Source organism: Hippocampus bargibanti, linkage group LG16 (genome assembly GCF_051943395.1).
Source record: "Hippocampus bargibanti isolate YZ-2025 linkage group LG16, ASM5194339v1, whole genome shotgun sequence".
NCBI classification, from domain to species: domain Eukaryota; kingdom Metazoa; phylum Chordata; class Actinopteri; order Syngnathiformes; family Syngnathidae; genus Hippocampus; species Hippocampus bargibanti.
The window spans coordinates 16,982,636-17,010,274 of record NC_142749.1 but is presented as its reverse complement, the minus strand read 5'-3'; the positions used below and the strand labels follow the sequence as shown (position 1 = coordinate 17,010,274).

Here is a 27,639-nt window from a genome sequence, read left to right as displayed (position 1 = left end):
CTAACGAATAAAATAACGTAAAACACCAAAATTAATCACACAATTTGTTTCATATAAATGAAAGTTTAATTCACATTTGGCAAGTTTTCCCACTTTCTGGAAGGAAGGTGGTAAATGGAGGCTTTCAAGAGCAAATGATAGCTCACATTATCTCCCAGTGGGTCTTGCTAATCATATTACAAAAACGAGTGTACTGTACTAAATAAATCACTCACAGGTCACATTATAAGTTCCCGCATCGCACTGGGGATAGTTCTGCGTAGTAAAAAAGGCACATTCATATTGGAAATATGATAAAAAATAAAGTCTACAGATATTAATAACATCATTACAAATGCATACATATTAGTGTTAGTTCTGTGTCTACAGTTTTATTCGTATTCCTTAAAAAAAGACAGTGAATAACTTCTAGTTAGCAAAACAATTTTGATTATGTAAACAAATATTGTAACTAATACATTTAGTGCTAGCAACTAGCGGAATAACCAAAAACAAGAGCATAAGCTTTGGATAGATGACCCATTATTAGCCTAGCGACACAAGTAACCAAACAAATAACACTGCTAGCAAGTTCGTAAGGAGGAAAAAAAAGTCAAATATGTTGCGGTATTCCAACTAAATGTGTTTCCCATCAAACATGGTGAAACTTTAGATTCCTGTAACATTGTACGTACAGAGAAAAGATCCTTCGCCAGGTCACACAAATTAATCGAGGGGCCTCATTTGCGAATGGCGCGGACCCAGCCGCCAAATCGCTCCGACATATGCGAGGCTTGGTGGCTCATGTTAGAGCAGCTGAGCTTCCCGGTGGGGTCCAACTTCCTTCTCACCAATATCGTCGTCATTGGTGTTGTCGTTGCGGCCGACGAACAGCCGGACTTGTCCGTTGTGGCTCGCCTAAAAACAATCAACAGTCCGATGAGTGCTTTTGTCGTCGGTAGACTGTCAGAGACACACAAGCAGTGGCGGACCGTCAAGGCCTTCAAAGCCTTCTCTGCGAGCCTAAAAATATCTGGATCGCGGAGTGATGTTAGTTATATTTTGTCCGTGAATTCTTCCCAAAAGGGGTCCCAACGCCTTCTTGAAGGTGATGCTAACGTCAGTTTTCGCAAATTATGATTGGCTAGTCACTAGTCAATCATAGTTATCGCAAACTATCTATTAGCTATCTACTAGCTGGCTAGATAGCTTTCTATCTATTAACTTCCGGGTGGGGTGAACGCTGGCGCGTGTGGCTGCCGCTGCTCGCCCACAGAAAAACTTATCCCGTGACTGTAAAGTGACCTTGAGAGTTTTGAAAGGCGCTTAGAAATTAAATGTATTATTATTAATCAACTCTTTTTTTATGATGAAATAAGAGTTTAAGATTTCTTACACTGAATTGAAAGTTTATATAGTCGTAAAACTCAATATTCTGTGGGTCCTGCAATTTGAGTGAAAATAACCAAAAAAAACTGGCACTGGAGTGGACACCTATTTCGCACATCGTCTGGCAGTGAATGAGTTAATAAGTGGGAAGCATGCCAAAAAAATGGATGATCTCGGAAACAGGAATAGGTCACCCTTGTGGACTAGATGATTCCGAGTCATTTTTGTATTTTACAACACAGAAGAATCCTTACTTGTCATCTTTTCCAATGAGTTCATCGAAAGCCCTCGAGAGACGTTTAAGCCTGTTGAGTCCACTGGAGACAGACTCCAAATCCCGGTCAAACTTCCTGTCACGGGAAAAGTGTTTAAAAGTGAGATTTAAAGGACAACCGATACAATTTTTTTGTTTCCTAACTGACATCAGAAAAACGTGTTATAGCATCTAAAATACCCAAAACACGCAGTATGATATTTTTAGTCAAATGCAAAACACTAAGAAAAATGACTTAAAGTGTCCAAAATCTGCAAAAAATTGAGCTGCGAATTGGGCATTTTCAGAAAGTCCCGCCCCCAGTTGGTGACATCATGCCAAGACGTCTGCCATTTCTTGTGAATCCAAACAATGGCTTCAGATTCGGAGAATATGCTTTCTTGTTACACATCCAGTTATGAATATGATTCAAATAGTTCTGAAGAAGAAAGCATACATGTTTGCAATCGATTAAAGAATTTATTCCATGCCATTTTGAGGCAACATTGAGGGGAAATGTCTCACCGAAAAGAGGCACAAAATGGCGACCTCCTGTGGCTACCTCCGTTTCCACAGGCCGATAAATTCCTTATATGGATCTTGGACGCCCTCTTCTGGCGGCTTTTGGGTGCAACACGAGGTTTTCAGAACAAACAAGTAGAGCAAAATACATTGCCGTGATGGAAGGACCGCTACAATGTGTCTTTTTTTTTCGGTCAGGGGCGTTCCTTTAGTGACGTCACGTGAAGACTCGTCACCAACTCAAAAACAAGACTTCCTGAATATTCAGCGCGAGTCTTAAAACGTAAAATATAGCTATACGCGGTGGAATATTATTAAAATACGCTCAGTAGAAGTCATTTGAAGCCATTTTACAAATTATGGACACAACTTGTCCGGAGACGTCGGTTGTCCTTTAAGGAAGAAATTTCTTATTTGTGTTGGGGAGCAGAATCCACGTTACTCACAGCCTGCGATTCTGCATATTGGGGGACGCAAAGGGGCTTCTGAGCGCCGCCATTCGAACCAGCTGCCTCCGTCCTCCTCCGTGCTTCACCCCGAGGGTGGCAAGGTCGGGGGTCCTCTTCCCTCTGGAGTTTGGTGTGCGTCCCGGTTTGGCAGCGGACTTGGGGGTGCGTCTCGGGGTGTGGTACGCCGGCGAGGAGGACTCCTCCCCTTCGCAGATGCGACCCGGCGTCGTCACCAAGCACTGGTCACGGGAGAACTCCCTGCTCCTCTGAAAGTTCTGCGGAGGAGATGATCAAAAACGGTAATAATAATAATAATAATAATAATAATAATAATAATAATGATAACAATAATAACAATCATAATAAATACAATAATAATAATAATAATAATAATAATAATAGTAACACTAATAATAATAATAATAATAATAATAATAATAATAATAATAATAATAATAATAATACATTTCAAAGCGCCTTTCAAAACTCTCAAGGTCACTTTATAGTCACAGGGTCGGTTTTTCTCAACCCGGAAGTAACTCAAATAGATAGAAATCTAGCCAGCTAGCTAACAAATAGCAATTAGATAGCCAGCTAGACAGTTAGCTCACTAGCTAGATAGCCATATAGCTAATAAATAGTGAGCTACATAGCTAGCTAGCCAGATAGCTAATAATAATACATTTCATTTGTAAGCGCCTTTCAAAACTCTCAAGATAGCAAATGGATAGCAAATAGATAGTAATAATCATAATAAATAAAGTAAAATAAATAAGTACAATAATAAATAAGTACCTGGTAGGCTCCAGAGATGGAGTTCCGGGCGCTTCGCGTCAGTTTGCGAACGGTGCCGGTTTTGGGATCCCCCTTGCGGGGCTCGCCACTGGTATCCTCAGGGACAGAGTTAGCTTGGACGGCGCGTAGCGGGAGACGCTTGCGCAGGGACATGCGTAGCGTATTGAGGGAGGATGAAGAGCGTAATTTGCGAAAACGGTCGGGGGCCTGCGGCGAACTCTCCGCATCGTCCGACTCGTCCAGGGTCGTCTGGGCCCGCCAGACGCCCACCATGGCTCTTCCCACACCGTCCATTAGGGAGAAGGACATTTTGATGCTGTGTGAGGACGGTTGAGAGATATTAAACAAGTTATATTTGCTCTTAATGACAGTTTATTAGGTGTTTGTTCATTTTTGACTGTTAATGACTGTATTAATTCTCGTTTCTATTGTATTTTATTTATTGTATTCTATTTGTAATTGTATTTTATTTATTATAGTATCTATGCTTGTCTGTGACTGTAAAGTGTCCTTGAGGGCTTTGAAAGACGCTTAAAATAAATTGTATTATTATTATTATTATTAATAGAACTGTTTAGTGCCTCCATTTTTTTGACGATACTAGTGCAGGAGACACATTCCTTGTCTGTTCTACTTAGAAATTAAATGTATTATTATTATGATTATTATTTTATTATTATATACTTGGCAATAAAGATGATTCTAATTCTGATTTCATTGTTTATATTCTTTACATTTTTACAGGTGACACAACTTTCATTTTTTTTTTGTTTAGCTAGCTTTTCAATGACAGCAGTCTTTTCGAACTACCGTACGATTAAAAACGCTATTTTAAATCTCAGACGTTTAAAAAAATATATAATCGTCATTATTTGAAAAGATCTGTCCAAAATTGTCCGGATGGAATTCGTATTTGAAATTTTATGCACGTACTGTACCAAATTGCGTCATCTTTAACATAACAGTCAACGGACAGCCGATTTGGGTAAACAAGAGATTTTCAAACCGGGCCAGCGCCCCTGAACGCATCGTGAGCTTCACGCAAGATAAAGATGAAAGTTTTCCACTCCGTGCGCGGTGATAATGAAAGGAAACGTCATTGCATGCAATTTCCTTTGGGGTCGTGAATGTTTATCGCTTACCTTTAAAAAAAAAGCACTTTGTTGTACAAGTCGCGACGAGTCCTCCGTTGTTTGAATTTGGCGGCGAAGACGGAGAAGCTCGAGGCATGCTGGGAGACGCCCGTTTACGTGACGTCGCGTATATGTCCCGCCCTCCATTGGTATTTCCGGCAGTGTCGTCTGGTTTCCGATAAGGGTTAAACATTTATAAAAAATAGTTTTTAATTTGTTTTAATTCGTTGCTCTTCTGAATTTACTTTGTCAGACCAAATATTAACACTGTAGCATGTAATAACGAGTTAAATGTTGAAAAAAATGTGATGACGTCTCAGATGTCATCCAGACGTATTTTCCGGTAGTCTGGTTTCCGATGAGGGTTAAATATTTATACAATTTACATTTTATTGTTAATTTTTGTATGTATTATTTTGTATTTATGTTTCCAGGCCCAATATTAACACTGTAGCATGTATGAGTTAAGTGTTGGGAAAGAAAATTGTCATGAGGTCTTTGACGTCATCAAACTGCGCCCTCTTTGCATCGTTAATTATTACTGGTATTTTTTAATTCAAAATTTAGTTCTTCGTGTGTTTTTTTTCCTGAATAAACCTGCAGGTGTCGCTAGTACCTCAGTGGTAGTGGATTAGCGTCCTGCGAGTGTTGTCATATTTTTATGTGAGAAATGATAAACATCTCAATGTGATGAAATTAATCAAAATGCACTTATGACGACGTATGTTATCCAAGAATAATTGACATGAAGTAGGCCATGTTACCACATTACTTCCTTTATTTCTTTTTAATTGACATTGGGTTAGTCCGATCTACGGAATACACATAAAGACGTGAACCCGTTCTTTATTTATTGGGGTAATTTCTCATCAAATGAACACGCACAACACCATATTTCGTTTTATGGGTTCGTGACAATATGAACGTGGCCTTGAACATTGATATGTCGCTTTTAGTCTCATTAAAAGTCAATGTATAACACCATTTTAATGAGTCGGTGTCACTGAGTCAGGAGTTAAAGTTCAGACAGAAAAACATCTTTTAAATTGTTGCTTTTAAATCCATTTTGGATAGATAAACAAGACCACATGTTAAAAACATTGCTTCCAATCTGGTAAAATAGTCGATTGCCTGTTTCGATTAAAAAACGAAAACTTGTGAAATGCTACAAAAAGACTCTTTAATTAATTCGCTAATTCATGCTAAGCTAACTGGCTTCAGGCAGTCTCATTGAGTCGCAATATACAATAAACAGGCGTCCTCACGGAGGGCTACAGTACAAAAGGAAGTGTTTAATTAGCCGGTGAGCTTAGCCTTGATTTTACGCAAAGTTTAACTCTATCTAGCTAGCTATCTAGTGATCTAGCTGGCTACCTGACTACCTAGCTGGCTAGCTAGCGATGTAGCTAGTGTTAGGAATAAATCATTATCCTACGCAACGTTTAACATGGCTAACTAAATGTATTTATTTCCTTCACTAGCTATTAGCTATAATATAATAATATATATGATAGCTAGCTAGCTGGCTATCGAGCTAGCTATTTATTAGCTATCTATGTAGTTAGCTATATATATGTGGCTATTTATCAACTAGCTAGCTTTCTATCTATTTGAGTTATTCCGGGTTGAGTGAAGGCTGGCGCGTGTGGCTGCCGCTGCTCACCCACAGAAAAACTGATCCTGTGACTGTAAAGTGACCTGGAGAGTTTGGAAAGGCGCTTATAAATGAAATGTATTATTATTAAGTTGCGGGGAGGGGGCGCCTGTCATGAAGACGAGCAGTCATGTGAGTTTGTTAAATTGCTGCTTCTTTAGCGCTAAGCTAACCGACTGTACACAGGGATGTGAAGTCCATGACAATCGTTCACTTGCAGCACTGTCGGGAGAGAGAAAAACAATGAAGCGTGAGGAGAGCATTATTGATATTCTGGACAAAAGTCTCGGGACACCTGTATGACGCTACATTACCTTGGTAATCCTCTTCCAGCGTGATATAATAGCCAGGACTGCCGTAAGGCACACCACAACCACGCCGGCGATGATGGGGATCAGTGGAAATCCAATTGTCTTTTCTGCGGAATTTTAAATTAGCATGACGAAGCGGCTCGGAAATAGCTTCTGGACTTGAAGGACTTACCTTCGACGGTAACCAGGAAGTCTTTACTCTTGATGCCGTAAACCGGCGAGTCCACCGTGCATCGGAAAAGGCCTTCATGCTTACTCTTCTCCGCCTTATCGGCAGCCAATCGGCTGGTGAAGCCGTCGTCCGTCAAGGTGAAACTCCCGGCGAGGATGTCGACGGCGCTGCCGTTGAGGGTCCAGCGTACCGTGACGGGCGGATTGGCGAAGGTATCGCAGCTCAGGAGCAGCGGCGAGGCGTGTTCCACCCATACGCCTTCGGAACCGGACACCTCCGGCGGATCTGAGGTGGGCCGAATAAAGTGAGGCGGTGGGCCACATTTGGCCCTCGGGTCTTGATTTTGACACCGGTGTCATATTGCAATCTCATGATGACGGGGTCACCAGTGTAGCAGTTGAGGAAGGACAACACACGCCATAATATTGTTTTTTTCCTTCTTTTTTTAAGCTATAGTAGCCTGCCTTCCAAAGTAATGAAAATAATTTTTAAGTGTAAATATTTTATTTATGAGTTTTTTTGTTACTCGTTAGCGGCAAAACTAACGCTAAAAATCTTATTACCAATTATGCTATCGTCTGCTGTTTAAAATGGATGTTAAATGAATGACTAAAGAGAAAAAAAAAATGTGCATTTAGTCTGGATATTTCTTGATTTATTTAGCTAGCTAGCTAGCTAGCTATTTGCTATCTATTTGCTGTCTAGCTGGCTGGCTGGCTATCTAGCTAGCTATCGATAATACATAATAATAAGAATACATTTAATTTCTAAGTGCCTTTAAAAACTCCCAAGGACACTTTACAGTCACGGGATTTTTTTTTTGTGCGGGTGAGCAGTGGCAGCCATTCGTGCCAGCCATTCGCGCTAGCGTTCACTATACCCAGAAGTAACACAGCAGCAAAGTCGATGAACTATATAGCTATCTGGCTGGCTATCTATTCGCTATATAGCTATCTATTGGATAGCTACCTAGCTAGCTTTCTATCTATTTGAGTTACTTCCGGGTTGAGGGAACGCTGGCGCAAGTGGATGCCGCTGCTCACCCACAAAAAATGTATTCTGTGACTGTAAAGTGACCTTGAGAATTTTGAAAGGCGCTTGGAAATGAAATGGATTATTATTATTATTATTATTATTATTATTATTATTATTATTATTATTATTATTATTATACAATAAAATACAATACCGTCAATGATTAAAAAAGGGTTATTTTGTCCCCAACCGAAATTGGTTTTGTACTACAGACTACCGCCACCTACAGGATTGGGGTGAAAGTTCATTTTTTTCTCAATCAAAAGTAGCTTTAATAATAATAATAATAATAATAATAATAATACCTTTATTTGCTATGCACCTTTCAAAACTCTCAAGGACACTTTACAGTCACGGGATTTTTTTTCTTTGGGTGAGCAGCGGCAGCCATTCGCGCCTTTGTTTGACTTTGGCGGAGTTCTTACATGTCACGTTGAGCGTGACGGAAGCCTCAACGCTAGCGTTGTTGCCCAAGCGGCAGGTGAAGGTGGCGCCGTTGTCCTGGTGGATAACCGGCGTGATGCACACGCTGCTTTGTCCTTGCCGGTTTTCCGGGCGGAGAGCCACCGTCTGGCCGTTCCTCAGCCACACGAGCTCCGCCGCGTCGTCCTCCGATCGGTTGCATAAACATAGCAGCGATACGGTTTTCTCCAGCTCGGTCAGGATGAATCCTTCGCCGTCCATGCCGGGAACTGACTCGATGGTGACGCCTAATGGGGGAGCAGTTGGATTAGCGGCTAAAATGCTAATCGCGTCCGTCAAGTCAAAGGATAAAAATGTATTTGACAATTGTAGTTTACTTTTACTTTATTTTAGAATACTTGTTTTCATATTGCACTTGGCAAGTATACATCCCAAAAAAAAAAAACTCAGGGTGGGGGGGGTGATAATTGGATTAGCGGCTAAAATGCTAACCGCGTCCGTCAAGTGAAGTCAAAGGATAAAAAGTCATTTGAAAATTGTATTTTACTTATACTTTATTTTACTATTATATTATATTATTTCACTTGATTTTTTTTCATATTGCACTTAGCAAGTATACATAAAATTACAAAAAAACTAGATTAGCGTAAAAAATGCTAATTCCCTGAGTCAAGTCAACTCAAAGAATATTTTTTTGGACAATTGTAGTTTACTTTTATTTTATTTTAGAGTACTTGACTTTTTTCATATTACACTTGGCAAGTATACGTAAAATAAAATAAAAAAAACTCAGAGGGGTGACAATTGGATTAGCGGCTAAAATGCTAATATACTCCATCGAATGAACTCAAAGCATTAAAAAAAACTGACAATTCTAGTTTATTTTTACTTTATTTTAGAATACTTGGTGACTCTTTTTTCACGATGGACTTGGATAGTATACATAAAAAAACTCAGGGGGAGGGAGGGTTGACGATTAGATTAGCGGCTAATGCTAATTCCCTCTTTCAATTCAAATCAAAGGATCAAAATCGTTTGACAATTCTAGTTTACTTTTACTTTATTTTAGAATACTTTCTGACTTTTTTCACATGGTAAGTATACATTAAAAAAAAACTCAGGGTGGGTTGACAATTAGATTAGCGGCTAAAATGCTAATTCCCTCTGTTGAGTCAAAGGATAAAAAGTGATTTGACAAATGTAGTTTACTTTTACTTTATTTTAGAATACTTGGTTACTTGTTTTCATATTGCACTTGGCAAGTATACGTAAAAATAAACTCGGAGGTGGGTGACAATTGGATTAGCGGCTAAAATGCTAATTCCTTCCGTCAAGTCAAATGAAATGATAAAAAGTCATTTGACAATTCTAGTTTACTTGTACTTTATTTCAGAATTTTTTTTCACATTGCACTTGGCAAGTATACATAAAAAAACGTGGGCGAGGGGGGGGGGGTGACAATTGGATTAGCGGCTAAAATGCTAATTCCCTCTGTCGAGTGATAGGATAAAAAGTTGTTTGACAATTCTGGTTTACTTTTATTTAATTATAGAATACTTGGTTACTTTTTTCATCTTGCACTTTGCAAGAATACATAAAAAAAAACAAAACTTGGATTAGCGGCAAAAATGCTAATTCCGTCCTTCGTTTGAAAATTCTAGTATACTTTTACTTTATTTTAGAATACTTTTTTTTCACACTGCACTCTGCAAACATACATATAAAATTAAAAAAATAAATAAAAGGAAGCTTTTTGGAGGAAATAAAAACTTGCAGATATAATCTACTAAAAAAAATCTGAAATTAAGCAATAAAAAAACTGGAAAAAAATATAATAATAATAATAATCCAAAATCAAAACTTTGCCTCTAACCGAATGACAAAAGCTTAACCATGTGCAGTTTGGCCTTGGCGGAGGTCACATGACACGCAATGCTGTTTTCTCAGTATTGTGTGTGTGTGTGTGTATATACTTACACAACATCTGCGCCGCACACAGCGCTAACACAAGAAAACAGTAGGATTCCATTTTATTCCTTCCTGGTAAGCGAGTAAGAGAAAATAGTTTAGGATGAATCATTCGCTCTTTATGGAGTCCTTTTGTCAACTTACATACACAAAAATGGAGCAACTATAACAACAGTATCCTTTTGAGCTTGAAAAAAACAAAAACAACTAGCGCTCATGAGTGTCCCCGAGTAGAATAGCGATAACTAGCATCCACGCTATGGAATATGAATGCAAAGTGCAAACAAGAATAGTTAGCAGCGTTTTATAAGATCTGGGACGTGACAATATGTCAGCTCACCCTTAAAAGATGCTGTTAATTTTTTTTTATGACTTCCCACTCTTTGTTATCAATGATGGTGTGTCCTTTTTTATTGTCGGTTGGTGCGCAATTGTGGGTGTGGACATTCACTGCCGGATATGTGCAAATGTTTTTGTCATTGTCACTTGAATTCCAGGACCCATAGAATATTGAGTTTTAGGACTACATAAACATTCAATGCAGCGTTAGAAACCTTAGACTCTCTTCTTTCATCAGGAAAAAAAAGTTAATTCCTAAGTTATATGGGTCTGGAGTTATGTGAGATTGAAATGGGGGCGACTGTACAAAATACAATGCAATACATAGACAGGTAACATCCGACTTACGAAGTAACGTTCCGACCAGATGGTGGTAAGTCAAAATGGTCGTAAGTCGAAATACACTCAAAATGTTGAATAGAGACTCTGAGGCTAAATAATAATAATACGTTCCATTCATAAGTGCCTTTAAAAACTCTCAAGGTCACTTTATAGTCACAGGATAGGTTTTTCTGTGGGTGAGCAGCGGCAGCCACATGCACCTGCGTTCACTCAACTAACTCTAATAGATAGAAAGTTAGCTAGCTAGCTAATAGATAACTAATTGATAGCTAGCTAGCTAGTCAAACTCCCCCCTCTGGTGCCATCACACGGTCGATTGCTGTGCGAGAGTGAGATGGTGCCAGGCGTAGAATAAAAATTTTAAAATTAGGGCCTGGAGGTCGTAAGTATGGGTGGTCGTAAGTTGAGCTGGTGGTTGTAAGTCGGATGTCACATGAATATTAGTTTACACAGCTGGAACAAAGCGCTAACATGGAAAAACGGGAAAAGAAAATAACAAAATTGCCAGAGGCCATGGCCAGCGCTTTATCGTCACCCAAAAAGCGAACAAATTCAGGAATGGCGCTCTACGTCATATTTTCAATTCCTGAATAAATTTGTGAATGGCAGTGAATGAGTTAAGGTGAGTTTCTTTTTTTGCTAGCGACGTTCTTTTCACCAATGAATCTTGGTGAAAAAACAAAAACAGGAGCAAAGTCAACAACCAATCCGAAGCGAGGCGGCTAAAATGCAGCCTTTTGAAAATATGTCATACCCCGTTTAATCAACAGAGGGCAGCACATGTCCAGAGAGTCCAATGAAAAGCAATCTTTCAACCAGACATTCTGCCCTCCCGAAGGTGAAACTGAGTACTGCACGGCGGCCATTTTGGCTCACAATCAGTTCAATAGCAAGGGGACGAACAGCTTGCTGATGAGCACTCCGGTGCCGAGGAGAGCGACCATGAAGAGCGTCGCCAGGCCGCGGCGTAGTGCCAACTGCCGGATAGATAACGGGACGGCTCGGTCCGGTTCGGATTGTTCCGGACTTGAATGATTGGTTGCGGGGAGACTCATCTGCTGCTCACATGCTGGGAGGGAGAAAAGTGTTGTCACGTGTTGTTGCTGGGCAGATTTCAATCCGCCATAATTGCGTTCAACACAGCATAAGGTAACTAGTGATTAAAAAAAATGTTCTTTTTTTGTTTTGTTTGAGGAAGATTTACTTTTGTTGTCGATGACAAAGATCTTTTCCTGTTCCCGAACGTGGACTCCGGCGCGTATCAGCGCCTGCGTGCCAAGACACCATGTTAGAGAATCTTATAGATTTTGAATTATAATTAATAAATAAATACATAAATAAATAGGATAAATATATTGACAGATAATAAAACTAAATAATAATAAATAGACAGATAATAATAAAATAAATAAATAAATAAAATAAATAAACACAGATAACAGAAAAAATAATAATAATAAATCAATAAACTTAAATAAATCTTATAGATTTTGAATTATATAAAATAAATAAAAAAATGTAAACATAAATAGGAGAAATAAATAGACTGATAATAAAAATTAAAAAATACTAAATAGAGAGATAATAATAAAAATAAATAAATACACAAATAAAATAAATAAACTCAGATAATTAAGAGAAAAAATAATAATAAATCAATAAATAGACTGATAATAAAATAAAATTAAATAAATAAATAATAAATAAACTGATAATAAAAACAAATAAATACATAAATAAACTCAATAAATACAGATATTAAAAAAACAAAGAAATAAAAATATATAAATAAATAAATAAATAGAATTATAATAAAAAAACTAACATTCATAATAAATAAATTGATAAACTGATAAAATCAATAAATAAATAAACTAAATAAATACAGATATTAAAAATAACAAATAAATCATAATAGACAGATAATAGAAAATACTAAAATAAATAGGCAGATAATAAAAAATACATAATAATAAATAATTAAAGAGATAATAAAAATGAATAAATGCATAAAGAAATAAATAAACACAGAATAAAAAGAAATAATAATTAATCAATAAATAATAATAATAATGATAATAATAATAATAATAATACATTTCATTTATAAGCGCCTTTCAAAACTCAAGGTCACTTTACAGTCACAGTCTCCTGTGGGTGAGCAGTGGCAGCCACACGCGCCAGCGTTCACTCAACCCGAAATTAACTCAAACAGATAGAAAGCTAGTTAGCTAGCTAATAGATAGCTCTCTAATATTAATAATAATAATAATAATAATAATAATAATAATAATAATAATAATAATAATAATAGACAGATAATAAAAATAAGCTACAAAAAATAAATAAATACATAAATGAATAAATATCTATGACAGGTTAAAACACAGAATGATGCTCGCTAGCAAGAACCTGATTGATTTTGGATGCTAACATTTAGTATTGACAATCCCCTATTGAAAAGCAGAAATCCCATTGATACTATTGCCCAACCAAAAATTGATTAACTTGCTATGAGAGCGACTCCCCCTTCGACTGACATGACGTAAACGTATGCATTTTATACTCGCCTCCACTGTGGCTTTTTTCCAATTGAGCTTGAACAAGTAGATGGTGTAAAAGAGAGACTGCAGGACCACACAGATCAAGAATCCCGCCCACAATCCTGTGATCAATCATAATATTCCAGATGAGTATCATAAAAATAAAAAAAAAATCCACAAAATGAGAAAGAATCCTCTCACCAAAGATTCCCAACTTAATGGGGAACATGAGCGACACTCCAATGGGGAAGCCCACCACATAGTAGCCCAACAAGCTACATAGCGCGCCCACCGTTTGCTTCCCGGCGCCCCGGACGATTCCTCCCGTCACGGCCTGGAGGTCATGTGGTGGGATTTTTTTTTTTACATTAAAAATAATCTCTGTTGATGATGACATCATCATCCTTACCGCAACGGAATCGGCAACGTGGCTGGCGCTGTACATCTGTAAGATATTTGCCACCCTTGCCACAATCTCCCTATAAAGAGGCGCAATGGGTAGGTGATGACATCACAACACGTGGACCAATGCGAAGCCGGCTTCGACATGTCGACCTTACTTGTCCGTGGTGAAAATATACGCGATGAAATTGCGGCACACGGCCAGGAAAATCCCGGTGAAGCACGACACCACCACTGGAATAAACGGGAAATATAAACCGCAAAGTGAATCAAGTTGAATATTTCATAATAATAATAATAATAATAATAATAATAATAATAATAATTATTATTATTATTATTATTATTATTATTATTATTATTATTTAATTATTATTATTATTAAATAATAATAAATAATAATAATAATAATAATAATAATAATAATAATAATAATAATAATAATAATATTATTATTATTATTATTATTTTTATATATTTTTTTTATTCTATCTATTTGAGTAATTCCTGTGACTGTAAAGTGACCTTGAGAGTTGATAATAATAAAAAATAATACATTAAATAATAATAATAATAATAATAATAATAATAATAATAATACATGTCATTTGTAAGCACCTTTCAAAACTCTCAAGGACACTTTACAGTCACAGGATTTTTTCTCTGCGGGTGAGCAGCGGCAGCCATACGCACCAGCGTTCACTCAACCCATAAGTAACAAAGTAAAAAAATATAAGAATAATAATAATATGACAACACAATAGACACCTTATAGCTAGATAGCCATTAAGCTAGCTAGCTAGAAAGCTAATAGCTAGCGTGCTAGATAGCTAGCCAAATAGATAGCGAATAGATATTATATATCTATATATTATATTTAGAAAACCTTTACGGGGGTCTCAATATGCTATCTGGCGCATCCCGCTAGCTAGATAGATACCTAACTAGCTAGATAGCTAATAGATATCCAGCTACATACCTAGCTAGCTAGATAGCTAATAGATAGCCAGCCAGGTATCTAGCTAGTCACCTAGATAGCTAAGAGACTGCAAATAGATAGCTAGCTAGGTAGCCTGGTAAATAGATAGCTAGCAAGATCAGAATACGAATCAGAAACCTTTATTCGTCCCACAATGGGGAACTTTGTCGTTAGCCAGATAAATAAAAAGAAGTGACGAGAGTAAACTTTTCTTTTAATGGCGTTTTTAGGCGCGTTGGACGTACGTGCGCATGTGACCGAGATCTTCCCGCACAGCTTAGCTAGCTCGGTGTTCCCGGCGCCGAGAGCGTTTCCCACACGGACGCTAGCTGCCACGGCAAAGGCCATGGGGAACTGCAAGAATGATATTTTTCCATTAAATAAAATGTCCTTCCCTCTTGGAATTTGACACTTCTGAAACACTCACAACATGGCAACAACATCCCATCATACCATAAAGACCATGACGGCTAGCTGGTAAAGGATGGACTCGGCTCCCAGCTCCACCTCGCTAATCAAGCCGGCGAGAAAACCGGCGATCTCGTAGAGCCACCATTCCAGACACGTCATCAACATGCTAGGTAGCGCCAAGCGCAGGAAGGGACCCCACTCGCGCAAGCTGTCCAGGGACCAACCTGAAAGCGCCTCAATTCAGTCCAAAGGTGAATTTTTGGGATGCTGCCGAATTGCGTACGTATGATAGGGCGAGCGTCGGTCCGGCTTACCGCCCCACGTGGCTTTGTGAAGACCTCTGGCGTTCATGTAGACAAACAAAAACACCATCAAGGAATACTGCGAGATAGCATTAGCGGCCGCCGATCCACTTTTGGTTGAGAGATGAGCGAGAAGGAAAGACATATTGATTAAAGTTTGTCTTGTTCAGTCAAAAGTCATTTTTGAGAATAAAAAGGTTTATGCTGTCATCCAAAATGGTGAAGAGTAATAAAAAAATACAAATTAAAAAAAAATCATATTGACATGTCAACAAAGTTCATCAAAGATGGCTGCTTTAATCCAAAATGGCTGCCTTTATGTGTCCCATTAGAAACATCCCATTGGGACATTTTTTGTGTCGCTAATTATATTTTATGCTATTCTGTCACACTAGTTTCGAATGAGGATTTATTCTTATCACTATATTACTTTTAATTTAATTTTTATGGTGAGTTGAATCACCAACTGCCACCTTGAAGATCCAAAATGGCTGCCTTCATGGGTCCTTTTAGACATATCCTCTCAAGACATTTTTTTGTGTCGTTAATTACATTTTATGCTATTCTGTCATACTAGTTTTGAATGATGAATTATTCTGATCACTATTATTACTTTTAAATTAATTTTTAATGGCGAGTTGAATCATCAAATGTTACCTTCAAGATCCAAAATGGCTGCCTTCATGGGTCCTTTTGGACATATCCTCTTGAGACATTTTTTATGTCGTTAATTACATTGTATGCTTCTCTGTCATACTACTCTTAAATGCTGATTTATTATTATTAATGTTATTATGATTATTATTATTGCTTTTAATGTATTTTTAATGGTGAGTTGAATCACTAAATGTCACGTTGAAGAGCCAAAATGGCTGCCTTCATGGGTCCTTTTAGATATATCCTCTTGAGACATTTTTTGTGTCTTTAATTATATTTTATGCTATTCTGTCATACTACTTTTGAATGATGATTTATTATTCTTATTCTTATCCTTATTATTATTACTTTTCATGTATTTTTATTGATGAGTTGAATCACCAAATGTCACCTTGAAGATCCAAAATGGCTGCCTTCATGGGTCCTTTTAGATAGATCCTCTTGAGACATTTTTTTGTGTCTTTAATTATATTTTATGCTATTCTGTCATACTTCTTTTGAATGATGATTTATTATTCTTATTCTTATCCTTATTATTAATACTTTTCATGTATTTTTATTGATGAGTTGAATCACCAAATGTCACCTTGAAGATCCAAAATGGCTGCCTTGCTGTGTTTTATCAGACGTGACTTTCTCAGTTTTTTTTCTATTTGTTTATTCATGACAGAAAAACATTTGACATTTTATATTTCTAGCTGAGAGGAGATGTGGGGGCTGGATTTCTGATTTATAAAAAAAAAATATACATAATAAATGCGTTGATTCAGTCAAGTTTTTTTCATTCACACCTACTTCCTGTTTCTTTCAGACAAAGCGTCTTCAGATATGTCTGAAATTTCAAATTCATTGTTGTGGGTTAAACCAGCTTTGGATCACGTTTCATGGTGAGTCATCAAACACCCCCCGTCATTTCCCAAAGCAAATCCATCCACATATTCATTGACGATTCGTGTACTCATTGACCAAAACAACTCACGTGCCTCAAAAGCACTCATGTACTCACGCCACCCCGAGATCCAGCACCGCCAGGAAGACGTAGTTGATGATTGCATTGAAAACATTGCCGGTGACTGCGGATATCACCTGAGGCCACATGATGCCCTAGCGCAGATAGCGTTCGCTCAACTTATTGATTGATCGATGGGCGGGCATACAGAGGACAAACGACAGTCGATGACTCGCTCGCACCTGATTCTGAAGATACCTCCCCTGTAGCTGGTACATGAAGGCGGCCTGTTAAGACACATTGAAGCCTTTGAGAACTTTGATTGGCAGTGCATTAAAAAAAGCATCCTTTGCGGGTGGACACTCACGGGTAAGGCCGGCAGGAAAATGTTGACGTAGAGCTGAGACAGCCTTTTAGAAGGGGAAAAAAAGGGAGCATTGCAAAAACACAGACAAAACTCAAGTATATTGTACATATAATACATACCAAAAAAAAACAATATATATGACAAAAAATATATATACAGACATAATTAAAATTTAATTATATAGGGAATCATAATTAAGAGGAAAAATAACCCAACAGCATTAATAAAATATAATAATCAATATAATTAATAGAATATAGAACAAATGCAAACAAAAAATAAAACAAAATAAATACTCAATACATTCACATAACAAATATTACAATAGAAAATTACCATAATTCAAAACTCTATTCGATCCATTTTAAATTTGTAAATCACATTAAGTAAATAAATAATTGCATACATACATAAACGAACAAATAAAACCTATAAATAACTAAATAAATAAACAACCAAATAACTAAATAAATAAACAAGCAAATAAATACATAAATAAACCTATAAATAAACCTATAAATAAATAAACCTACAAATCACGAAATAAACAAGCAGGTAAATAAATAAAGAAATAAATAAATGAGCCTATATATACATAACTAAATAAATACACCTACAAATAACTAAATAAAGAAACAAATAAATAAAAACATAAATACATAAATAGATGAATACATAATAAATTAATAAATGAAAAACCTACAAATAACTAAATAAATAAACAAGCAATAAATATAAAAAACTATAATCATTAAATAAATACATAAATAAACAAATAAACCTATAAATAAATAACTAAATAAATAAACCTATAAATAACTAAATAAAGAAACAAGCAAGTACATAAATAAATAAACAACCAAATAAATAAATAAATAAATACATACATGAAAAACCTACAAATAACTAAATCAATAAACAAGCAATAAATATAAAAAAAATAATAATTAAATAAATACATAAATAAATAAATGAACAAACAAATAAACCTATAAATAAATAAATAAACAAACCCATAAATAACTAAATAAAAAAACAAGCAATAAATATACAAAGAAACTAATTAAATAAATACAAAAATAAATAAATGAATAAAATAAAATAAACCTACAGAAATAAATAACTAAATAAACAAACATTTAAATAATTAAATAAAGAAACAAGCAAGCACATAAATAAATACATAAATAAAGTAATAATAATAATAATAATAATAATAATAATAATATTCATAATAATAAATTTCATTTCTAAGCGCCTTTCAAAACTCTCAAGGTCAAAGTAAAGAAATAAGGGGGGGAGGAGGGAGGCCTAAAATCCACCTGGCGACTTGGGCACTCTGGCCGACGGCGAGCAAGAGGGGTTCCGTGTTGAGCAAGACGGCCCAGCAGGGCAAACACGCCAGAAGCAAAATGAGAATGCTCCTCTGCAGGATCACACCCACCAGCTTCAAGTTGCCGCTGCCGTACGTCTGCCGGAAAACACCCGACTCAGTCTTAAAGGACAACCGCCGTCACTTTTTTGTTTCCTAACTGACATCAGAAAAAACGTTTTATAGCATCTAAAATACCCAAAACGCGCAGTATGATATTTTAGTCAAATGCAAAACACTAAGAAAAATGACTTCAAGTGTCCAAAATCTGCAAAAAATTGAGCTGCGAATTGGGCATTATCAGAAAGTCCCGCCCCCAGTTCGTGACATCACGCCAAGACGTCTTGCATTTCTTGTGAATCCAAACAATGGCTTCAGATTCGGAGAATATGCTTTCTTGTTCCACATCCAGTTATGAATATGATTCAAATAGTTCTGAAGAGGAAAGCATACATGTTTGCAATCGATTAAAGAATTTATTCCGGGCCATTTTGAGGCAACATTGGGGGGGAAAATCTCTCACCCAAAAAAAAAGAGGCACAAAATGGCGACCTCCTGTGGCTACCTCCGTTTCCACAGGCTGATTAATTCCTTATATGGAGCTTGGACGCCCTCTTCTGGTGGCTTTTGGGTGCAACACGGTTCTCAGACCAAACATGTACAGAAAAATACATTGACGTGTTGTAAGGACTGCTACATTGTGTCTTTTTTCGGTCAGGGGGCGGTCCTTTCATGACGTCACGTACGGACTCGTCACCAACTCAAAAACAAGACTTCCTGAATATTCAGAGCGAATCTCAAAACGTAAAATACAGCTATATGCGGTGGAATCTTTGTAAAATACGCTCAGTAGAAGTCATTTGAAGCCATTTTACAAATTATGGAGACAACTTGTCCGGAGACGTCGGTTGTCCTTTAAGTTAAGATAACAGCGCTCAAAACTCAAAAGAATACCTGAGAGATGAGCGTATCGCACGCCGACGCCAGGCCGCTGCCGATGGAAATACCCGAAACGTTGATCACCTGAAGCAAAAAGCGCACGTCGCGTGAGATGACCGCGTGCGATTTGGCCAAAAAAATGCCTTACCGCGATCGCTAACGCCACGCCGGCCAACTCGGTTTTCCCCAGGTGGCCGCAGAACACCAGGCTGACAAAGCCAATCAGGAAGCTCAACAGTTGAGAAATGAACTGAAACATCGAGAAAATGTCCATCTTGTATTCAAATGCCGCTATTATTATTATTATTATTATTATTATGAGTTTGACTTGCTGGCTAGCTATCTAGCTAGTTATCTATCTGGCTAGCTACCTATTTGCAATCTATTAGCTATCTAGCCGGCTGGTTGGCTAGCTATCCGGCTGGCTCTCTAATAGCGTAATAGCTATCTACCTATATAGCTAGTTATCTATTAGCTATCTATTAGCCAGCTAGCTCATTTTCTGTCTATTTCAGTTACTTCAGGGTTGAGTGAACGCTGGCGCATGTGGCTGCCGCTGCTCACCGGCAGAAAAACTTATCTGTAAAGTGACCTTGAGAGTTTTGAAAGACGCTTAGAAACAAATTATTATTATTATTATTATTATCATTATTATTAGTTTGACTTGCTGGATTTAAAGATGGCTTGGTCTAGCTAACCAGCTAGCTTGGTCTAGCTAGCCAGATAGCTTAGTCTAGCCAGCCAGCTAGCTTGGTCTAACTAGCCAGCTAGCTAGCTAGTCAAGTTAATAAATAAATGTACAGGATAAGACAGCTTGCTAGATCAATCTACCACATAGCTATCTAGCTAGCTTGTTAGCTATTTTCAACTAAACTCATCTGTCGTCGCCAATCCATAAACATAAAAGTGTGCCACATGCTGCTTCACCAGACTCACCACCGGGCCGGCCAACTTCAACATGAGCAGTGTTTCCCTTCTGTAGTCGTCGGGCAGCCGCAGCGTGAAGCGCGTCATGGCGCGGAGGCTCGTCGAGACCTGTCGACGACAAAGTTGGGACTGAACGAGGCACGCCGGAACGACTGGACGGCACGTTAGGCTTCAATCAATAACCAATTACCAGGATGCTAATCAATAACCTGAGAAGAATGTGCTCTGAAGTGGTCAGATGACAATCGAAATAGATTTTTTGGAATGTCTGCAAGGGAAGTAGTTGGTGACTGATTCACCACAAACAGATGACGATAACGCGTGCAAGCGCATGTGATGCTTGCTTCCTGATTTGGACTTGCTGACTAAACTAATAATAATAATAATAATAATAATAATAATAATAATAATAATCATTCCTTACTTCCATCCGATCTATCCAACTCATCCAGTCAGACATCCATCCACCCATTCAATTCATCCTTCCATCCATCAATTCATTCTTCCATCTATTCATCCATCCATACATTCATGAATCCAACCATTCAATCCATCCATTCATCCATCAATACGTCTTTCCATCCATCCTTGCATCCATCCATCTACCCATTCATCCATCATTCCATCGAATCCATCCATTCAATCCATTAATTCATCCATCCATCCACCAATCCATCCATTCATCCCTTCATCAAATCAATCCATTCATCCACCTTTCCATCGAATCCCCCCATCCATCCAATCCATCAATTCATCCATCCATCCATCCATCCATCCATCCATCCATCCATCCACCCACCCAATCCATCCACCCAAACCATCCATTCATCCCTCCAATTCATCAGACCAATCCAGTAATCCATCCAATCATCCATTCATCCATCCAATCCATTCATGCATCCAATCCATCCATTCATCCCTCCAATCCACCCATCCACCCAATCCATCCATTCATCCCTTCATCAAATCAATCCATCCATCCACCCAATCCATCCATTCATCCCTTCATCAAATCAATCAATTCATCCACCCTTACATGGAATCCCCCCCATCCATCCAATCCATCAATTCATCCATCCATCCATCCATACATCCATACATCCATCCATCCACCCACCCAATCCATCCATTCATCCCTCCAATTCATCAAATCAATCCATTCATCCATCCAATAATCCATCCAATCATCCATTCATCCATCCATCCAATCCATTCATGCATCCATCCATCCAATCTATCCATTCATCTAGCCATTAATCCATCCATCCAATCCATCCATTCATTCATCCCTACAATCCATCAAATCCATCCATCCATTCATCCATCCAATCCACCCATTCATCCAGCCATCAGTGGCGATGCAGCAAAGCCCACCAGGGCTCCGCCCCCTGGCCCCCTCCCGCCCCCTTTTCCGGTGTTAGCGGATGCTTCCCTTCCCCACTAGGTGGCAGTAGGTTACTTTGGGGGAAGGCTGGGTGGGGCTTAGAGGGGGAAGGAGGGGGGAGGTGTCGGGGAGGGAGTGTTGATTGGCGGCTGGGCCTGGGTGAACAAATGAGAGATAATTGCTTTGAGTCGGAGCAGATTTGATGATTGGAGATAAGGAGGCCGGCGGCATGATTAGGATGATCATGATGATGATGATGATGGTGTTCGGGGGTGGAGGGGGGGGGGGTCTGTTGTGTGGCGTAGATAATGGCGGCTGTGGCGTCACGGGAGGCGGAGACTAAATGGGGAGCCAAGATGGAGGAAGGAAGGAGAGGGGGGGTTTATGGGATTTGGGGAGGGGGGGGGGTGTATTGCGTGTTGAAAAGCTTTGAAGGGGCTTTAGGGAATAATGCTGGGTCCGCGTTCCGCTGTCTGCTCCAGCTGATAATGGCGATACAGGAGAGGATAACTGCCTAGACGGGTAGGGGGGGGGGGGGGGGGGGGGGGGGGGGGGGGACGTGGACACAAAGGGACGTGGGGGTGAGGATGATGATGATGAGGAAGGGTGGGTGGTGGGCAATGGGGGGGTGAGCAATTTTGTGTCATTTGCACGTTTATGAGTACAAAGAGCAGTAAGACGGGAAAAGTGAGGGTGCGTTTCGGGTGGCGGAGGTTTTGGGGAGGGGGGGTGGGGGGCTCAATATTCGGTAACAAAAGATTAACGAACGACAGCGAGGATCAAAATGTGGTGAGTGTTTGGAGCAACATTCCAGATGGGAATCAAAACCGCGGCCCGTCGAGGCAGCCTCGACGGAATTTGCTTGGATATGAAATAAGTCTTCACTGGGAAAAGTAATAATAATAATAATAAGAAGAAGAAGAAATTTCATTTCTAAGCGCCTTTCAAAACTCTCAAGGTCACTTTACAATCACAGGAGAAGTTTTTTCTGTGGGTGAGCAGCGGCCGCCACATGCGCCAGCGTTCACTCAACCCGGAAGTAACTCAAAAAGATAGAAAAAGCTAGCTAGCTAGCTAATAGATAAATAGTAAATGATAAATAATAAATAACTAATAAAATATAAAAAATATCTAAAAAATAGTAACTGATAACTGATACCTGATAAGTGATAACTAATAACTAATAACTAGTAACTAATAACTAATAAATAATAAATAATAATATACTGATAATAGTAATGTTGATTAAAAAATAAAAAATAAAAAATAAAAAACATCTAAAAAATAGTAACTAATAACTGATAACCGATAACCGATAAGTGATAACTAATAACTAATAACTGATAACTGATAAGTGATGACTAATAATGAATAAATAATAATATACTGATAATAGTAATGTTGATTAAAAAATAAAAAAAATAAAAAAAATAAAATAAAAATAAAAAATAAAAAATAAAAAATAAAAAATAAAAAATAAAAAATAAAACATAAAAAATAAAAAATAAAAAATAATAAAATATAATATACTGACAATAGTAATGTTAATGATTAATAATAATAATAATAATAAAAACATTGTAAATAAATAAACAAATAAATGAATAAATAATATACTGATAATAGTAATGTTAATGATTCATGATTAATTACTAATATTAATATTACTCATATAATATTACCACCACTACTACTACTACTACTACTACTACTACTAATAATAATAATAATAATAATAATAATAATAATAATAATAATAAAATAAAAAATAAAAAATAAAAACAATAAAAACTAAAAAAATAATAATAAATAATAACATACTGATAATAGTAATGTTAATGATTAATAATAATAATAATAATAATAATAATAATAATAATAATAATAGAATAATGAGGCCGAACTAATTCTCCAGAGTGTCCCAAGTTTGCTGCTAGTCCCCAAAAAAGCCGCCGTCGGCTTTTATTTGTCAGCCTGTGACTCATCCGCCCGATGAGGCGATGGCGTCACAACCCATCTCGCCGCCGCCGCCACCGCCGCCCCCCGTTCTCCACCTCCCGTCGACTCGTGACACGTCGTCCTCCGCGTGGCACCCTTCGCCGCGCCGTTGGCGGGGGTGCGCGATGCTCGCCGTTAATTTCGAGCTTTGTTGACTGAAGAGGCTCATTGACTGTGGCAGCCGCTTGACCTTGACCTTGCGGAGAGGGCGGGCGGCCCGTTTAGCTCCTTTTCAGACCTTTTCGCTTTTTCAGGGTGGGAGGGGCTTTTGTTCTGACTTTTCGGCTGCAAAAACACTGACGATTGTCAATGCAAATGCCGTTTTCGACTAGTAATGCTAATGCTAACAACAAAGCTAACGTGAAATGCGAAATTTTCTTCTCGTTTAAACTGAATAGCCCGTACACGTGCTTTCGAATTTATGCTAACTGTCGAAGCTAAGAAGACAAATAAATTTTTGTTCCGCACTTGGAATGCTAATGCTAACAACAAAGCTAACATGAAATGCTAAATTTCTAGTTTCAATTGAATGGCCCGTACATATGCTTTCGAACTGATGCTAACTGTTGAAGCTAAGAAGACAAAGCCATTTTCTTTCCGCACTTGGAATGCTAATGCTAACAACAAAGCTAACATGAAACGCTCATTTTTCTTCTAGTTTCATTTGAATGGACCGTACTCGTGCTTTCGAACTGATGCTTACTGTTGAAGCTAAGAAGACAAAGGAATTATTCTTCCGCACTTGGAATGCTAATGCTAACAACAAAGCTAACATGAAATGCTAAATTTCTAGTTTCAATTGAATGGCCCGTACATGTGCTTTCGAACTGATGCTTACTGTTGAAGCTAAGAAGACAAACGCATTATTCTTCCGCACTTGGAATGCTAATGCTAACAACGAAGCTAACATGAAATGCTAAATTTCTAGTTTCAATTGAATGGCCCGTACTCGTGCTTTCAAATTTATGCTAACTGTTGAAGCTAAGAAGACAAAAGCATTTTCTTTCCACACTTGGAATGCTAATGCTAACACAAATGCTAACACAATCGCAAAACAACTCCCCCTTAAAGCTGTTGGTGTTTCTCTTCTGTCCCATAGATGCCGATAGAGTGCAACTGCTGCAGACTTGTCAAAACAAATTATGACGAAAAAGGGGTTTTGATTCCAATGCTAATGCTAACAACACCGGTCAATTCAGAGAAATTGCTTTCATGTCATGAATCGAGTCGTCTTAAAATATCGTCAGAGTCACGACAACGCTTCGAGGGAACAACAGCGTATCCATGGCAGGCGATGAACGGGAATGCTAACTGTGCTAACATTAAAATAAACAATCCTTTATTTTGAAAGGGTGTCTTAGTTATCTCCGAGGGCGTACTGTGTGACTCACTCACCCTCCGCATTGACTTGGCGCACTTCATGCCCCAAACCTCTTGAAAACAAGGAGCGCTTTTAATAATCCAGACATATTTCTTTTCTCCGATGTTTTTATGGCCGTCATTGGCTGCCTTTGTCGGATAAGTGTCTGAATTTTCCAATCCCCCGCCGGGAATGATGGCATCACACCTACTCGGTCGGTCATGTGACGCAACTGAACCAGCTCTCTCATCTGAAGTCGCTAAAATAAAATAAAATAAAATAAAATAAAATAAAATAAAATAAAATAAAATAAAATAAAATAAAATAAAATAAAATACGAGAGAATAATTAAATTAAAATAATAAAATAAAATACATGAATACACAACAAATTAAAAGAAAATGCTATAAATGAACAAAATAAAATAATTAAATTAAAATTAAATAAAATAAATAACAATAATAAACTAAAATATAATAAAATAGAAATAACGAAATAAAATAAAATAAAACAAATAAAATCAAGACAAATAAATACAAATCTTAAAATAAAATACAATAAAATACGTTAAAATAATAAAATGAATTAAAAAAAACAACAACAAATTTCAAGTAAATCAAATGAAATAAAAAAGGTAAAAATAATAACATAAGATAATATACAACAGAAAAAAATAAAATAAAATAGAATAACAAAAATATATATATATGTCTGTCTGTCCATCCGTCCGCTGAGGCTTGCGCTACGATTGCTATATGAGCGATTGCAGTCGAAACGGAATGTTTCATCAGGCGGATTGCGGAGGTTCGGGAGGGGTGGTCGATTGGTCGATTGGTCGCGCTTCCAGCATGGCTAATCGGCCAACGAGGGCCAAATAAAACTTCTGTATGGCTAGCCATATGTTATTACCAAAAAAAAAAAATAATAATAATACATTTAATTTTTTTTTTAAAGGACACTTTACAATAAAACCATAAGGAAAATGATAAATAATAAAATAGCACATTGAACTAGACCAGAACTAGACTTATTTTATTTTATTTTATTTTGATTGTATTTTGATTGTATTTTATTTTATTTTATTTTATTTTGATTGTATTTTATTTTATTTTATTTTATTTTATTAAAAGCAATTTTAAACAGATGGGTTTTGAGGTGGGATTTGAAAATAGGGAGGGAGTCAATATTACGGACGTTGGATGGAAGTGAATTCCAGAGTTTGGGAGCGGAGCGGCTGAAAGCTCTGCATCCCATCGTGGTGAGACGGGCAGAGGGCACATAGTATAATATTGATTCGGTCTCTCACACATTATTGTGAGAACTGATAATAATATAATAATACATTTAATTTCTAAGCGCTTTTCAAAGCTCTCAAGGACACTTTACAGTCACACGATCCGTTTTGTTTTTCTGTGGGTGAGCAGCGGCAGCCACACGCGCCAGCGTTCACTCAACCCAGCAGTAACTCAAATAGATAGCTAATCGATAGCTAATAGCTAGCTAGCTAGATATATAGCTAGCTAGATACTACTATGACTACTACAACTACGACTACCCTCTTTTTCACATGAAGCAGTTCTAGATAAAAGAGGAGAGGATCAAAACGTCCTTTTCACCAGTTGTTAAAGCGCTATATAAACCAATATGGATGTATCGCATTGTATTTTGTACATCTGCCCCCATTTCAAGCTCAGATAACTCCAAACTCACATCATTTAGGAATTAACTTGTTTATGTGGTCCTAAAACTCACTATTATGTGAGTCCAGGAATTTGACGGACAATGACAAAAACCCTGGCACTGGAAATTCCCAAAACGACGTACGTTGAGTGTTTTTGAAGTTGATGAAACGCGACCGCGACAGCTGGAGAATTGTCGTGCGTGTGTGCGTCTGCTTCGCATTCCAGTAACAAGCCCCGCCCCCCCCACTCCCCACAACCCCCTTTCACGCAGAATCACCAAGGCTACCAGCTTTTGAAAGCACCTTTAATTTGCGTGCACGCGCCTCGCTGGATCTTTTCCAAACGTTTGACGACGAAAACACCTGGACGCTTAAATCGCTCGCATGTAAAAAGAGTGTCACTGTTAGAGGGGGAGGGGTGGGGGGGGGGGTATGATTTAACGTGCATGTCTGCGTGTGTACAGTGCGTGTAATTAAATGCGTAGCCCTTCTCCCCGCTATCTCCTCCTCCAGCCAGCGCCAGTGACGCACAAAGCGCAGCACCGCCATGAGTCATCAGGCCGCCAGCATCAGCACCGCCCCTCCCTCCATCTTCGCTCATCCC

The 27,639-nt window shown here is 37.8% G+C and overlaps 3 protein-coding genes across 8 annotated transcripts in view; all 3 read right to left on the bottom strand.

The window, feature by feature from the left end:
• Positions 1-46: 46 nt before the first annotated feature.
• Positions 47-4,622, bottom strand: pimreg (PICALM interacting mitotic regulator). The gene is made up of 5 exons (XM_089017184.1): positions 4,530-4,622; positions 3,388-3,703; positions 2,590-2,867; positions 1,623-1,718; positions 47-897 (listed from the first exon to the last, which is right to left on the bottom strand). Exons 2-5 carry the CDS (start codon positions 3,694-3,696, stop codon positions 720-722), a joined length of 861 nt encoding a protein of 286 aa, XP_088873310.1. The 5' UTR covers positions 3,697-3,703; positions 4,530-4,622; the 3' UTR covers positions 47-719.
• Positions 4,623-5,286: 664 nt separating this feature from the next.
• tmigd1 (transmembrane and immunoglobulin domain containing 1) lies at positions 5,287-10,492 on the bottom strand. 4 transcript variants are annotated; one of them, XM_089016390.1, is made up of 6 exons: positions 10,424-10,492; positions 10,093-10,155; positions 8,118-8,402; positions 6,658-6,942; positions 6,489-6,592; positions 5,287-6,396 (listed from the first exon to the last, which is right to left on the bottom strand). In XM_089016390.1, exons 2-6 carry the CDS (start codon positions 10,142-10,144, stop codon positions 6,385-6,387), a joined length of 738 nt encoding a protein of 245 aa, XP_088872516.1. In that variant the 5' UTR covers positions 10,145-10,155; positions 10,424-10,492; the 3' UTR covers positions 5,287-6,384. The 4 variants fall into 4 exon arrangements, with proteins under 4 accessions (XP_088872516.1, XP_088872515.1, XP_088872514.1 ...); XM_089016389.1 differs by lacking the exon at positions 10,424-10,492 and adding an exon at positions 10,232-10,371; XM_089016388.1 differs by lacking the exon at positions 10,424-10,492 and adding an exon at positions 10,228-10,366.
• Positions 10,493-11,630: 1,138 nt separating this feature from the next.
• LOC148886767 (multidrug and toxin extrusion protein 1-like) overlaps positions 11,631-27,639 on the bottom strand; it is a 46,083-nt gene continuing 30,074 nt past the window's right edge. The window contains exons 1-17 of one of the 3 annotated variants that reach the window (XM_089016382.1): positions 25,390-25,412; positions 20,622-20,720; positions 19,834-19,935; positions 19,701-19,769; positions 18,697-18,845; positions 17,375-17,417; positions 17,250-17,294; positions 17,065-17,162; positions 15,414-15,511; positions 15,142-15,323; positions 14,934-15,042; positions 13,868-13,943; positions 13,717-13,786; positions 13,509-13,641; positions 13,335-13,429; positions 11,969-12,032; positions 11,631-11,833 (exon numbers count right to left, since the gene is read on the bottom strand). In XM_089016382.1, the coding sequence (XP_088872508.1) occupies positions 11,643-11,833; positions 11,969-12,032; positions 13,335-13,429; positions 13,509-13,641; positions 13,717-13,786; positions 13,868-13,943; positions 14,934-15,042; positions 15,142-15,323; positions 15,414-15,511; positions 17,065-17,162; positions 17,250-17,294; positions 17,375-17,417; positions 18,697-18,845; positions 19,701-19,769; positions 19,834-19,935; positions 20,622-20,720; positions 25,390-25,398 (1,632 nt within the window). In that variant the 5' untranslated portion in view covers positions 25,399-25,412 and the 3' untranslated portion in view covers positions 11,631-11,642. Of the gene's footprint in view, positions 11,834-11,968; positions 12,033-13,334; positions 13,430-13,508; positions 13,642-13,716; positions 13,787-13,867; positions 13,944-14,933; positions 15,043-15,141; positions 15,324-15,413; positions 15,512-17,064; positions 17,163-17,249; positions 17,295-17,374; positions 17,418-18,696; positions 18,846-19,700; positions 19,770-19,833; positions 19,936-20,621; positions 20,721-20,802; positions 20,860-25,389; positions 25,413-27,639 lie in introns of those variants that run through there. The other 2 variants (XM_089016384.1, XM_089016383.1) reach the window with 2 other exon arrangements.

What these genes read in the sequence shown, in the direction of transcription:
- pimreg (XM_089017184.1), bottom strand. Translation starts at nt 3,696, where the DNA reads ATGTCCTTCTCCCTAATGGACGGTGTGGGAAGAGCCATGGTGGGCGTC. An exon ending in CCATCTCTGGAGCCTACCAG is followed by an intron (nt 2,868 to 3,387) that starts GTACTTATTTAT and finishes TCTCCTCCGCAG; the next exon opens with AACTTTCAGAGGAGCAGGGA. An exon ending in CTCATTGGAAAAGATGACAA is followed by an intron (nt 898 to 1,622) that starts GTAAGGATTCTT and finishes GATTGTTTTTAG; the next exon opens with GCGAGCCACAACGGACAAGT.
- tmigd1 (XM_089016387.1), bottom strand. Translation starts at nt 10,195, where the DNA reads ATGATTCATCCTAAACTATTTTCTCTTACTCGCTTACCAGGAAGGAAT. An exon ending in GTGTGCGGCGCAGATGTTGT is followed by an intron (nt 8,403 to 10,092) that starts GTAAGTATATAC and finishes CTCCCCCATTAG; the next exon opens with GCGTCACCATCGAGTCAGTT. An exon ending in CTTCCTGGTTACCGTCGAAG is followed by an intron (nt 6,593 to 6,657) that starts GTAAGTCCTTCA and finishes AAAATTCCGCAG; the next exon opens with AAAAGACAATTGGATTTCCA.